Raw genomic sequence first — 13,996 nt, forward strand, 5'->3', positions numbered from 1 at the left:
CTTCCTATATTCATAAGTGAGAATTACGGTTGCTAGCTCATGCGACTCACATTCTACAAGATATTATTCAAAACATTTTTATTATTTATTATTGTACCAATAGTAGTGATATGTTTTTAGGTTTGTACAGAATGGGTTTACTACAGCTGTGTAATATTTACCTTATGTAATACAATTATACTTTATACGGTACAATTATGTAAAAATTTTATAATGAAACTTAATTTTTTTTTAGACATTTTAGCATAACCAACATGTACTCATAGCAATAACACAAATCTTAAATTTAAGTACATCAGCTGTGTGTTAATAAAACATGATGAGAAATACATGATGAGAGATACATGATACGCGTTGTTGACCCAGTGGAGTGACATCATCTATCGCCTGCAATTCTTAGGCTTTCTAGTGCCATTGCAAGAGCACCTTCGTAGCTGGTATTTAGTCCCATGAAACAATTGGTATGGACAAACAGGCATCCGGCAATGCCAGATATCCGTGACAGCTCCTCATTCTCTAAGCCGCCCCAACTAGCCGGCAAATCCATACGATTCTCGAAGCTCTCTTGACTGACTTGCACACACTGGATCTTGAATCTCTTAGAGCCACTTTTTTTTAACACATATTTAATAGGTACTTGCACAGACAGTTCCTTCTCGATTTCCTCAATATGCTCCATCCACGGAACTGATTCATAAAAGAAAATTATCTCTCCACTCTTGTGAACATCATACCTAAAAATATACTTGCATTACTAGTTAACAAAAACATGGCCACTATCTTTGTTTCAGTTAACTAACTGTTTACATATTTAACTGAAATGAGAGAGTCATCATCTGCACTGACTCTAAAAATTTGCTAATAAATGCTAAATCACTAACCTTGCACGAAAAAAAAAGAACCTTTTTTTAAGCAATTGTCTTACCACAACTACAATTTTTGACAACTCCAACGTTTATGGGCTGTTCATAACTAATGAGTATGTTAAACTGTCATAACTGTCATGTACAACTTTTATCGTATTTTCTAAGTAAATCAGACACGCTGATTCCGATTTTGTACTCAAAATGAAGATTAGTCCATTAACTTTCAGAGTAATGAAGGCTTTTTTGCAGCGTTTTAATATCGGTCTCGAAAACAACACGATCGGCACAACAAGCTCCGCCCATAAATACGTGACGTAACCTAGCTTTTTAGGAACAGAAGTTACGTAGGGATGTTTAGACCGATTTAGAATAATAGAGATGGGTGTTTTAAAATCCATTAATATCTAAATTCAGCCTTAAAAATAATCTCAGTCTTTTCTGAAAGGTAGATAAGCTATTTAACATCGCATGTTTAAAAAAGCGCGATAACAACGCTAGCTTGTGATAAAACGGCGCTTTCTGAGCACATTTTTCTTGGCGTTCAGCCTATTTAAACATCAAGTAACAAGCTACGAGCAATTTTAAATAGTTTATACACCTTTCATAAAAGACTGAGAATATTTTACAGGCTGGATTTAGATAATAATGGGTTTTATGACACCCATCTCTATTATTCTAAATCGGACTAAACATCTCTAATTTCCGTTCCTGAAAAAGCTAGGTTTCGTCATATATTTATGGGCGGAGCTTGTAATGCCGAAAGTGTTGTTTTCAAAACGGATATTGAAACGCTTTAAAAAAGCCTAAATGACTTTGAAGGTTAGTGAACCAATCATTATTTTGAGTACAAAATCGGAATCAGCGTGGCTGCTTTACCTAATAAATACAATAAAAGCTGTACGTGGCAGTTATGGTTTACGGCAAGGTATGATTGGATATGAAGGGGGATATGTTGTTATGGTGACAACTGAGACAGATGTCTAAATTTAATGCACATTTTGTAACAGGGTTGGCTTGGTTTAAACCGAGTGGTTTAAACCAGTCCGAAAAAACCAGTTTTTATGGTTTTTTATTATTTTTTGTGAAAAACATAATATTTTAAGCTCCTAGTGGTTCATGTGCGGTAAAAATGCAATTATATGTAATTATCAGCTGTGGAAGTTTATTTAGGACACAGTAGTAAATTGATGGCAGAGCTCAAGTTGAAACTACATGAAATCCTAGCACAACAATGAATTAGTGTATTTCATTTTCAATTGGTTTTATCAAGTGATATGATGATCTCTTTACTGATGAAATATAAAAACCATGTGAAATATACTAATCCAATCATCGTCTCTAATAATGAATTAATACTTTCTCAAGTCTGGCCAGTGAGAAAGGATTACTTATAATTAGAAGTTAAAACAATAAAATCCTTTTGGGCAAAAGCTTTAAGTTTGCAAACTAATATTTCTTCTATTGGGCACAAGCCAAAGTCGTTAGATGGTTAGAATTCAGTTTATCGAGTTTGTTGTGTTTTGAAAGACAAAGGTTTTAAGGCAAAACGTAATAGGTGTGCTGTCGTAATGCGAGGTCACGCAGATAGGCTTAAAGCTCACGTAGCAAAATGTCAAGCTGAAAACACCAATTTAGACAGTGATGCTAACATTCAGGTGATCGAAGTTGAGTCATCTGCCACTGCTCCAAACACTAGCAATGCATCTACATTATGCTCTGCACTACCACACGACTAATCACTGGGATTAAAGTTCCTACTTATACCTAGAGCTGTATGTAAAATATTCACTTTATGTGATAAGATTTCTGCTCTGTATTTCATCGATCATGTTTGATTTAAGACTCATTCTTAAATTTCCATATGTTTTCTCTCTTTTTTCCCATAACAACTCCCACAGTACCATCTTTAACAGATGATTTCACATATGTATGTTCAATACTCAATCATGCAGCTATAATAAGTGATGTTAATTAGACTTAAAATTGCAAAAACCTTGGCAAAATTATAAAAACCGGTTTAAACCATAAAAACCGGTTTAAACCATAAAAACCGGTTTAAACCAAAAAACCTGGTTTTTTCATAAAAACCGTGGTTTTTTCCAACCCTGTTTTGTAATCTACAACCCTAAATGATAAAAATGGGCCACATATAAGCGGTGAAATATTAAGCGGCAGAACAAGTACATGAAATAAACCTTGAAGGGAATAAAACATCTTAGCTTAAACTTGAGTAATCAGCAAATACTTAGAGAAAGAGATAGAGTCACTCGATACATGTGCAGAAAGATACTTTAAAAAATACATGTATTTTATGTCAAGAGAATTATAGCCAACTTCAACACGAGTCACTTACCGACTTTTAACAGCTTGTTTAACGATGGAATAAGCAGGCAGCCATGATAATTGATAGTATGAGACTCGATCCATCATTTCTGCACCAACCAGCTCCATCGCCCGCTCAAACCTCTTCATCATTATCTCATCACTGATTTCTGCATTCCAAAACGGGTTCAAGTTAGCCACTCTCTGACTGATAGTTGTTGTGACCTTGTATCGAGTAGTTCCATCAGTTTGAGATATTCCATTGTCGACAGCATCAATTTCTTCAATAAGGTTAGCATAGACTTTATCAGCAATTATCCCAACCAGCTCATCGGACAGCTTGTCTCCGCTCACTCCATTCCTCTCCATGAGATTTTTAATAATTTCTCTGCCAAAATAAACGTAAACCAGCCCAGCACTGCTCAGTTTAGTTGTCCATGCCTTACTTGGATCAAGGGAATTGTAGGTCTCTTTAAACTCTCTCTGGTGGTGATCATACCTCCTTACAGCATGGTCAAACACGGCCCCAACATCTACTACTATATCACATTCAGCGAGTTTTTCTGGAGATCTTGTTCGAATCACCTCAGCATTTCCAAATTCTTTTGTTTGTTTTAACATCCAAACAGCAAGAGCATCATCACAGTGAAAGTTGCCATTATGCGTTCCAATCTTCATTCTTCACATCTCTAAAAAAAGTGATAGCTATCATTTAACAAATAACAAAACCTAATTGTGCAGCGAAATGCTTGAATGTCAAACAAATCCCCATTGATAAGGACAATAGAGAGCTGTTTGCATTATCTGCAGCAATAAGACTTGATAAGACTTGGGTTAAGTTTCTAGGCCACTAGGCATCCTAATACCTGCCAAATGAAAAAAACAGTATGTGAAAGACATTATATTGACTTGCTCATACTTTATTGAATATCGATATGGCAACTAAACAGTCAGTAATTATAAAAGCTCTCTATGTTAACAAAAACTGAACTTTACAATTCACTATAACAACTGCCGACATGAGAAAATTTATAAATTTTCAAAAAGATACAAAACAGTCAAGGCAATATACACAAGCTTTATGATTTGTACAAAGATGTGTCCGAAACCATTCTTTCATATGACATCAGTTCTGGGTAGCGATTCGCAAACTTTCAGTGGCCATTTTGAGCACACCTTGGTAGGTTTCATTGCCTCCAATGAAACCATTTGCATGTACAAACACGCATCCTGGGATACCAGTGAGCTCAGACAATTCATTGTCTCGCACTCCACACCAGTCAGCGGGGAGACTAAGACGGTTTTCAAAACTATCTGAGCGAACTGGAACGCATTGAACACGCCACCTCTTGTTGGTTGCATCCTCATAGAGCACATATTTGACAGGCACTGATACACCTAGCTCCTCTTCAAGCGCCAGCATATGCTCCTTCCAGGGAATCCCTGTTTGCGGAAAGGAAATGATCTCTCCACTCTCATGTACTTGATACCTTCAATAATGACAACAAACATTAAAAACCCAAGTTAGCAATTCCATTATTTATTCAATTATGTTTCCATCGTAGTACAGCAGAATCTTATGCTACAAAACTTGCTCACGCATTCAATGTACAGATGCAAGCTCATACCTAGCTCTAAAAATAATGCTCTTATGTTAATTTGAGAAATGCTAGGGTAAATTGTGAGAAATTACTGGAATTCTTTGTAAATCACCAACAACAATGACAAGAGAACTAAAATAACTGGCAAATAGCATGTCAAGGTGCTCAAGTATGCTTGCAGATTCACTATGGGTACCTGAGGTGTGTTTGAACGATATTTTTCATTGACAGCGGCAATGTGCTGAATAATCATTGACACCTACACATCATCATAAAGCCAGTGTTGTCTTCTACACAATGCTTTCAAAGATAAGCAACCAATACAGTATTCTTTGTATCAATTAGAAGTCGATCTATGAACAAATACAATATTATTTTTATTATTCCCAAAATACACTTGTTATACAACAAGCAGCCAGTTATCATTGATTGCAAGCATTAAACTTTAATGAGAAGCTCAGACCAAATGTTAGGTACATTCAGATTTTCAACGGGCAAAGAGAGGAGTCATATGGAATTGAGATTACAACCACACACTCCTCACACTTGTAGGCATGAGCTTAGCTGAAACAAGAACTTACCGTTTTTCCAAAGCATCCTGGACTAGGGTTCGGCCAGGCAGCCATGATAATTGATAGTATGAGACTCGATCCATCATTTCTGCACCAACCAGCTCCATCGCCCGCTCAAACCTCTTCATCATTATCTCATCACTGATTTCTGCATTCCAAAACGGGTTCAAGTTAGCCACTCTCTGACTGATAGTTGTTGTGACCTTGTATCGAGTAGTTCCATCAGTTTGAGATATTCCATTGTCGACAGCATCAATTTCTTCAATAAGGTTAGCATAGACTTTATCAGCAATTATCCCAACCAGCTCATCGGACAGCTTGTCTCCGCTCACTCCATTCCTCTCCATGAGATTTTTAATAATTTCTTTGCCATAATAAACGTAAACCAGCCCAGCACTGCTCAGTTTAGTTGTCCAAGGCTTACTTGGATCAAGGGAATTGTAGGTCTCTTTAAACTCTCTCTGGTGGTGATCATACCTCCTTTCAGCATGGTCAAACACGGCCCCAACATCTACTACTATATCACATTCGTCAAGTTTCTTCGGAGTTCTGGTTCGAATCACCTCAGCATTTCCAAATTCTTTTGTTTGTTTTAACATCCAAACAGCAAGAGCATCATCACAGTGAAAAGTGCCATTATGTGTTCCAATCTTCATGTTTAAACGTCTCTTTTTAGGAGATGTTTCCAAAGACATGAACCTCAAACGTTGCAAAGGAAAAGAGGTTTTCAAAACCTAAAATCAAAATGTGATAACAGGTGAATTCTATCTTTAAAAAATTGTCAACAGATCAATGGCTTTAACAGTCGATTACTAAGAAAAATAGGGTGCTTTCAAAGTCATGTGTAGAAGATACGCAATAGGGCACGCATGTAGCATTCGAATTCCAACCATGTAGCCCTCATAATTGCAGGAGATTTATGATATTTTTTGTCGGGTAAGCTTCATCCATCATGGAAAAGTGAATAACGGTTAATACAGCTTTAAAAGCCATGACCTGAAATCTTTATAAATGGTTAGTGTTTGCAGGCTATCATACCCGAATACTTGCAACCTAACTGACAGATTCATATAAAAAACATATTTCAATTGATGAGAGTAATTACGCAATGACGGCATATCACTGTAAGTAGTATGTAGAAGATAACCCACCAAGTTTATGGATACGTATGGCATGCCTACATTGCACAATAGATATTTTATGTCTTCTGAAAAAGACAAAAACATTTGCCCTGCAAAATTCATACAGTTGGGATGAAAAAACCTTGTGTTCACCTCGTAAGACGGAAAAATCTTATAACAATGGTATCGTAACCCGAGGGCACACTAATTACTAAAAAAGTACACATTTAGCGTGCTCGATCGCGCAAATGATATATACATGTAGTTAATGATATGAGCTGAGATGATATGAGCGATGAGTTCATGATAAGAATGGCTTAGCCTTGTGGTTACACGCACTTGCTAGTAGATTTGCAATTTGAATGTCGTGAGTTCTAAGCTGATACAAAAGCAATTTTTTCTTGCTAAAAATTGCTCTTCCTTGCTAAAAGCAATAAAGATTGCTTTATTGCAAGTTTACTTGCAACAAAATTGTAAATCTTCAAAGGTTTACTTGCAACAAAAACACATTACAGTTATTTGGTATCAAAAGATTCACCATGTCTTACTCTGCCATGTTGTAGGTGCAAAATATGTGGAAATGTGATTAAAAGTTAAAAAACGAACAGTTAATCGCCTCCATCACAAAACCGCTGTAAATTAGAATCTCTTTCCAAAATGGCTCAAATGGGACGTAGATGAACGAGATGGCTTCTGTTTAAACTTTCATGCAACCTCATTCGTCGAAATACTTTCGCAAATTTACTTCACGCATTCAGTAAAACCACGTCTATTGTTCTTACGCGTCTATTTCATCGTCATTGTAATGCTGTCACTTTCAGCACTAATATCTTATATAACCTACCATGAAAATTCGTTTAATTTTTGTAACGTTAGCTCGAAATAGTACATATCATTGTCTGATAAACATGATGAGCCTGTTGGTCAACTGTGATAATCGAAAAATGTTGCAGAAATTATTCACGCCGTTTGGCAGAAGTTTGGGTCACATGATCAGATCACGACTAGCCGATTAGACAAAACCGAAACAAAACTGTAAAGTAGCGAGCATCTATATTTGATAAGGGGTCTTTGGTAAAACCCGAAGTGTTTGTCGTAAACTAGTGCTACGAGAAGTTTTATATTGAGCCTATGATTGGCCTTTCAATACATGTGAGAACATTACGTGACAAAACAATAATCAAATGGAATGACTATGCCAGAGAAATAAACTAATTCCGATCTACGGTGGTTTCGTGATGGCGACGATCAACTGTTCGCTTTTTAATTTTTAAGGGCTTGTAACCACATTTCCACATATTTTGCACCTACAACACAGCAGAGGACGACATGGTGAATCTTTTGATACTAAATAACTGCAATGTGAATTTTGTTGCAAGTCAACCTTTAAGCAACAGCAGGTCACATTAGCAAGCTACTGAATAAAAGCTGAAGGTAAGAAGTTCAGCGTTTGACTATATACAGTAAACGGTGCGCTAACAAATAATGTTTATAATAACATACTCTTTGTCGTAGGGTTAAGATTGGAGTATGAATTTGTAACAAGACGTTAAACTCTCTCTATTTTAGGCTCAAATAAATGTAAATTCAATCAGGTGCTGGATCTGTAGTGGCTTGCCTTTTTACTCAACATACAAGCAGACTAACAAACAATAAAGAAATACTAAACTGAAACTAATGGAATCCAGGAATTATGCCCAAAAACATGACTGCTCAAGAGCAAGGCCGAACTATTGAAATATAGAAGTAGTAACAGATGCAAAAACATTAACAAAAAGACAATTACTTCTGCAGCAACACGAATATACATGTATTTTTATCGTATCAAGCAAAAGTAAATCACAGAAAATCTTTTTAATACTTTGATACTTTTTAATAACCCTTTTAATTTGTTCAACAATAAAACCCAAAAATATACAGTACTATATTGATGCAATTATGTCATTAATCATTATCATAGAACATCTCCAACACTTGATTTCATTCGTCAGGTAGAATTGTGTCATCATACAGACCAAAGTCCTTGGAATTAAAAGGTGGAGTTTCGTCTTCATGCTTCCATAAAATGTCCAGTTTCATTCATTGCATTGCTGATACATTTTTTGAAGGATTTCACAAATATTTCTGGTTCCAAATCGACATGGTGGCTAAAGAAGCGGCTTTGAGATTTCTACCATGAGTAACCGCGTGATCTCCAGATATCCACTCATTCTATTTTGCGCGAACTCTATCTTTGTAAGGTTCATTTAGTGAAATATCAAGGGGTTGTAGAATTGATGTCCAACTACCAGGTATGCAGCAATGTCCGTGCTATTTTTTGCAAACGTTGCTTGACATGTTCAACAAGATGAGACCTGAACTTCTTGCACACCAAGAGCAACTGTTTCTTCAATAAGCCACCAGACCTTTAGACCAATAAGCCACCAGACTTTTAGACCGCACATCATTAACACTTTCACTACCTCAAGCCGATGTATCGGCTTGCGCAGTAATATAAGTACAGACCGTAACCGATGTATCGGCTTATCAATAGGGTTTCACTTTTTTTCTCATTACGAAGCCCACACATTAGCTAGACTAATCCAATTTTGTTTCCAATGAAACAACCTTGTTGCCAAGCACGTGCAACCAATAGAACATTTTTGGTTCAACAATTCCAACAATTGGCGGTAATATAAGTACAGACAATAGGTCGATGTCTCGGCTTATCAATAGGGTTTCCCTTTTCATTTTGTTATGAAGCCTACACATTAGCTACACTAATCAAATTTTGTCTCCAACCAAACAACCTTGTTGCCAATCTGAAAATTGAAATTTTTTTGGCTCAACAATTCCATTTTTTTCAAAACGGCAAAACCAGATCGTTATCGTCATAGATATAAGAAACATATCGCATTCGTTCAACACCAATAAAAACTGCGAAAGTGAGATTTACTAAACTATTTTATACCTATTTTGTAGAGAATTTTTTTCTGAATTATAAGATACATTTTAAAGTGAAAAAATATCTGTTTTTATTCTCGAGATATTGCTTGAATACTAGCGGTATATCGGTTTTTGGAAAACCGTTTGAATTAATTTGGGCAGAATAATCATTCGGTCAGAATTTAATGCGGTAGCGAAAGAGTTAATCGACTTCAGACATCCTTTGTCATCCAATCAACCATGCTCTCTTGTACATGGACAACTATGCCAGGAGGAAAGTTTTCTCCTGAAGAAAATGTTGCCCTCTTGAAAATCACCACTGTCTATGTAAGCTAAAACTATGGTAAGGTGTTGCCTCTCATTTCCTTTTGACTTCGCGCAATTTTTTTTTAACTTGAATTTGTTGACCAACTATATCTTATATCTTGCTTCCAACTATATCAAAAGACATTGGAGGTTCATCTATATTTCCAAATTTGCTGAGAAAGTAATTGTAATGCTTGTGAAGTTTTACGATGAATTGTCAAAAGAAAAATATGTCATTTATACTTTAAAGTTTTTAGGTAGCTTTTGTACAACTTTCATTTTTTGACGTAAAACAATTATTTCTTGTCATAAATCTGCTCAGTCAACCCCAAGATATTTTAAAATTTGGCTTAATTCACGATTATTCTTGTGCCACTTCATAGCCTCGATTTGAATGTATTTCATAGGCTCGACTTGAATGTTGTTTCTGATAACAAATAAACGAACTTTCCTTCGCTCTGTTAGCAAAGCAATGAAGAACGTTTCGAGTTCAGGCCATGTACAATGTTTTCCTCTTTTTGCACACTTTGATTGTGGAATCATCTTAAAACTACAGTGAAACATGGATAATTCAAACTTCACGGGACCGAGCGAAAATGTTTGAGTTATCAGAGCGTTCAAGTTATCAGAGCAGTCACAAGTGAATGTATTTATCAGTAGATACATATACAAACTACATGTATATATAAAACTAAAGTATAGGTTGTTTGTTGTAAGTTAAAGGGCATCTGATGTAGAGTTTTAAAGTATTTATCAGAAAGTATAGATATTTTTATACACTTGAGATTTGTGTGTTGTTTTAGGTGATGTCACTGCCAGAACTTTTTCAGATTAAAATTGACAAAACCTAATCGCGGTTAAAACGCTCAGAAGACATTTTTTTCTGAGTATTTTAGTCGAGATCAATTTTGCCAATTTTAATCTTAAAACGTCTTGTCAGTCACATCACCTAAAATTGCAAACAAATCTCAGCCCAATAGAAAAATATCTATTCTTTCTGATAATTTTTAAAACTAGACATAAGTAAACATTTATGACCAATGCAAAAAAGCATGCTTTACATCTGATCAGTTGTTTCATTTAAAAAACTTATCGAGTGTAGTCTGTGACAAGGTATTTTTTTGACAAAGATCAACAGTGTGACTTATTGTAGAAATAGATTTTAAACAGTTATTATAGTCCTTAAAAACTTGTTAGTCTTTTCTAACAAAATTGGCCCATCGATAGGTACGCCTTCACTACACACTTGTCTAAACCAAGTCAATAATACACCATCCAAATCATCGTGCGACGTTGAACGATCGCTTAGCCTTGATGAATTTTGGTCACGTAACGATCTTATTCTTTCTTTTTGTTTAATCCATGTTGACACCGTACTTTTTGGAAGATTTTCTCCTTTTGATAATGCTGATAGCTTTTGTCCTGCTTCGATTTCCTCGAGTACTTTAAGTTTGTCCGAAGGTTTCCACGCTTTTTTTTGCTTGCGTGATGCCATCGTAAAGTGGATGTCTGTTGTAGCGGACGCCAAGCCACGAGCCTATTTGTGACATTTCATCTTTATGTATCTGCATATAATCACTGTTACAATATGTATTTTGCATGCTGTGTCTATCTTTATTAAATTTTTATCGCTAATACCTTCTAACGTTTATAGCTTGGCCGTAACTAAGCGAACGTCTTAGCGACCCTATTAATCATTTTTATACGATTTCTTTTTCGGTTCCATTATACGGTACGGGGGAAATTATATGTACACTATACGCGTATAAAAAGCGCTTTCGTTAAGAAAGCAGAGTGGTCTCAGCTCCGCGACTAGTGGAAACTCCTTCGAAACAAATTGAATGGAAACCACGTTTGTGAATTCGGAAACAAACTGTTCGAGTTAACAGTGCCGAGGTCGAGTTATATAGAGCCATTTATCATTGCATGGGAACGGACCAGGCAATTCCATTCGAGTTAACCATGTGTTCGATATATCCGAGGGCGAGTTATCCATGTTTCACTGTATTTGGAGCTTTATTCCACCAGCGAACTTGTTTTTTGTTGATACTAGAAACTGCAGCAGCATTACAGTGCGCAGTTTCCAAAGCTACCTTTACAACTTTCAAATTAAACGCAGTGTCGTATTTTGCTATTCTCGATAACATATTTACAAAATATGCTCACTGATTTGATACTTGTTTAGTATGGTTTGATGAAGGCATCACTCCTCTTTGCAAAGTTGAGAACATTCACTGATCGATTGCCACCTAGGTTGAATTACGCGTGTTAAATGAATGGAAAAACGACGAATATGGCTTATACACGGTGTCTACCTGTAGTTCCCAAACAACTTTCAAAGTTTAGAGTACGGCCTATACATGGCAGCGGCTTATTTCAAATGAAAAATTGATTTGGACACAGCCCAGGTAGATAGACGCAGTTTTCATAAAATTCTACCACTGTTGTATGGAAATCACTGAGAAAATCTGATGAGAAGGGAGGAAAGCTGCGCCACATGAATTGTATTCAGTCCGTTCAATCAGCAAAACATCTAGTATATCAAATCCTCAAAAAAGCCAATCAAGAAAATGTAGAAAACCGTGGATCTAGCAACTGTCAGAAGCAGCTAAGAGGATTTCGGGAGGGATTACTCAAAAAGATATATTAACCAACATATCAGCAAACTTTTAAAGACATTAGAGGAGCTTATACATACGCCGCTCCGCCAACCTCTACCAGACACGACCGATATAACAGAAATTTATTATCAACTCTAACCAGTGTATTTCTATGAGGTACTTGAAAAATATTCACTGAGACATTGACCCTGCACAACATTGTTCACAGCGTTGCACAAACATTTTCACTAAGGTTAACAGAGACACCTATAAAAGGGAACGGCTCACATGGCTCTCTCTTTCTTTCTTCACACTGTCATGGCTCCGTTTGGTTGTTATTTCAAAAACGTTCGTGACTGAGTAGAGCCATTCGTAGGCCATCCGTAGAGCCATTCCATTGGACAGACGTTCGCAAAAAGTGGTAACCTTCTTTGGCTAATTTGAACTTTTGTCACTATTATTATTTTGTTCAAGAATTGTGTTAGTTTGTATATTGAAAGTGTTAAACTTGCACAAATAAAGATGTATCATTTCCTTATATATACACACTGATATTACTTAAGTCTTAGCACTTTCATTAGTGTCCGAATCAATAGGCCTACTTGTCTATCAGTTCACACAACCTAAGACACAGCACACAAAGTAACCATAGTCAACAATAGAATAAGATGACAAAAATTCAACAGTGACATATCCTAGGCCCTTCGCGTGAATGCGGAAAAGTTGTGTATAACATGATTCCTTCGAGAATACACATAACACCACATAGACGCGTAGCAACCACATAAGGAACGAGGAGAAGCGTCTCACCATAAAATTAGCTGGAATCTGGAAACTATGTAAGCCTATCTATGTATAATTATTTCATCTTACTGGTTCATTAGAAAAATTCACCGAATTTGTCAACTAAACAAAATATTTCGTTTTAATTTACAGGGTATTATATTAATTTAGTAATAAATAGTAATAGTAATAAATAGTACTTTACTGGGTATACATACTACCAAATTAAAAGTGACCTATAAATCAATATATTTTATGTGAATATAGTGAAATATAGAGTACTTTAACCATTCAATTACGTATGATTGAACCCGGCTACAAAACAAATTGATTCAACTATCTTATTCGATTCTGACCAATACAAAAGTTCCACGTGCAACGTTTCAAAGATTTACACTTTTATTCATTTTGTTTCATAACATGGTAAGTTTTAACAGCCTTACCTTATAGACAATGCCGGTCTGGTAAACAAACGATTTGCTATATACCATGAAAGATAACTGTGTCTATAAACTTATCATAATATCTTTAGAACGGTTATCCGGGTGACAGGCCCACGCACCGCGTGTCGTATCTTCCGCAGTTTTCCTAAAAATGAAACGTTAAAAGAAAGGCAGGACAACTTCATAAAAATTTCAACGCTAGGATCCGCATTACTGTAATTTGAAACAGTTGCTACAATAACTTACCTAAATGCACACCTTGTATTGACAAAAATACAAACACTTTTGTGGTATATATTGCAATGTTATTTCTTGAATGCTTTACTTTAACGATTGACTGTGTATTCAGCTTGCTACTTCATTTCCTCGCCGCCATATATCAAATGACTGACAACATTAGCAAAAGCAGCAAGTTTATGAAAAACTCAACTTAACAGAGATAATTGTTTCAACAGCT

General features: G+C 36.0%; 1 protein-coding gene across 2 annotated transcripts; it reads right to left on the reverse strand.

Moving 5' to 3' along the window:
* Positions 1 to 3: 3 nt before the first annotated feature.
* LOC137397115 (MYG1 exonuclease-like) lies at positions 4 to 13,681 on the reverse strand. 2 transcript variants are annotated; one of them, XM_068083407.1, is made up of 3 exons: positions 13,540 to 13,681; positions 3,220 to 3,877; positions 4 to 734 (listed from the first exon to the last, which is right to left on the reverse strand). In XM_068083407.1, exons 2-3 carry the CDS (start codon positions 3,864 to 3,866, stop codon positions 377 to 379), a joined length of 1,005 nt encoding a protein of 334 aa, XP_067939508.1. In that variant the 5' UTR covers positions 3,867 to 3,877; positions 13,540 to 13,681; the 3' UTR covers positions 4 to 376. The 2 variants fall into 2 exon arrangements, with proteins under 2 accessions (XP_067939508.1, XP_067939504.1); XM_068083403.1 differs by lacking the exons at positions 4 to 734; positions 3,220 to 3,877 and adding exons at positions 4,088 to 4,678; positions 5,371 to 6,095 and having other exon boundaries at positions 13,540 to 13,679.
* Positions 13,682 to 13,996: the final 315 nt, after the last annotated feature.

This window comes from Watersipora subatra, chromosome 1, assembly GCF_963576615.1.
Source record: "Watersipora subatra chromosome 1, tzWatSuba1.1, whole genome shotgun sequence".
Classification (NCBI taxonomy): Eukaryota; Metazoa; Bryozoa; class Gymnolaemata; order Cheilostomatida; family Watersiporidae; genus Watersipora; species Watersipora subatra.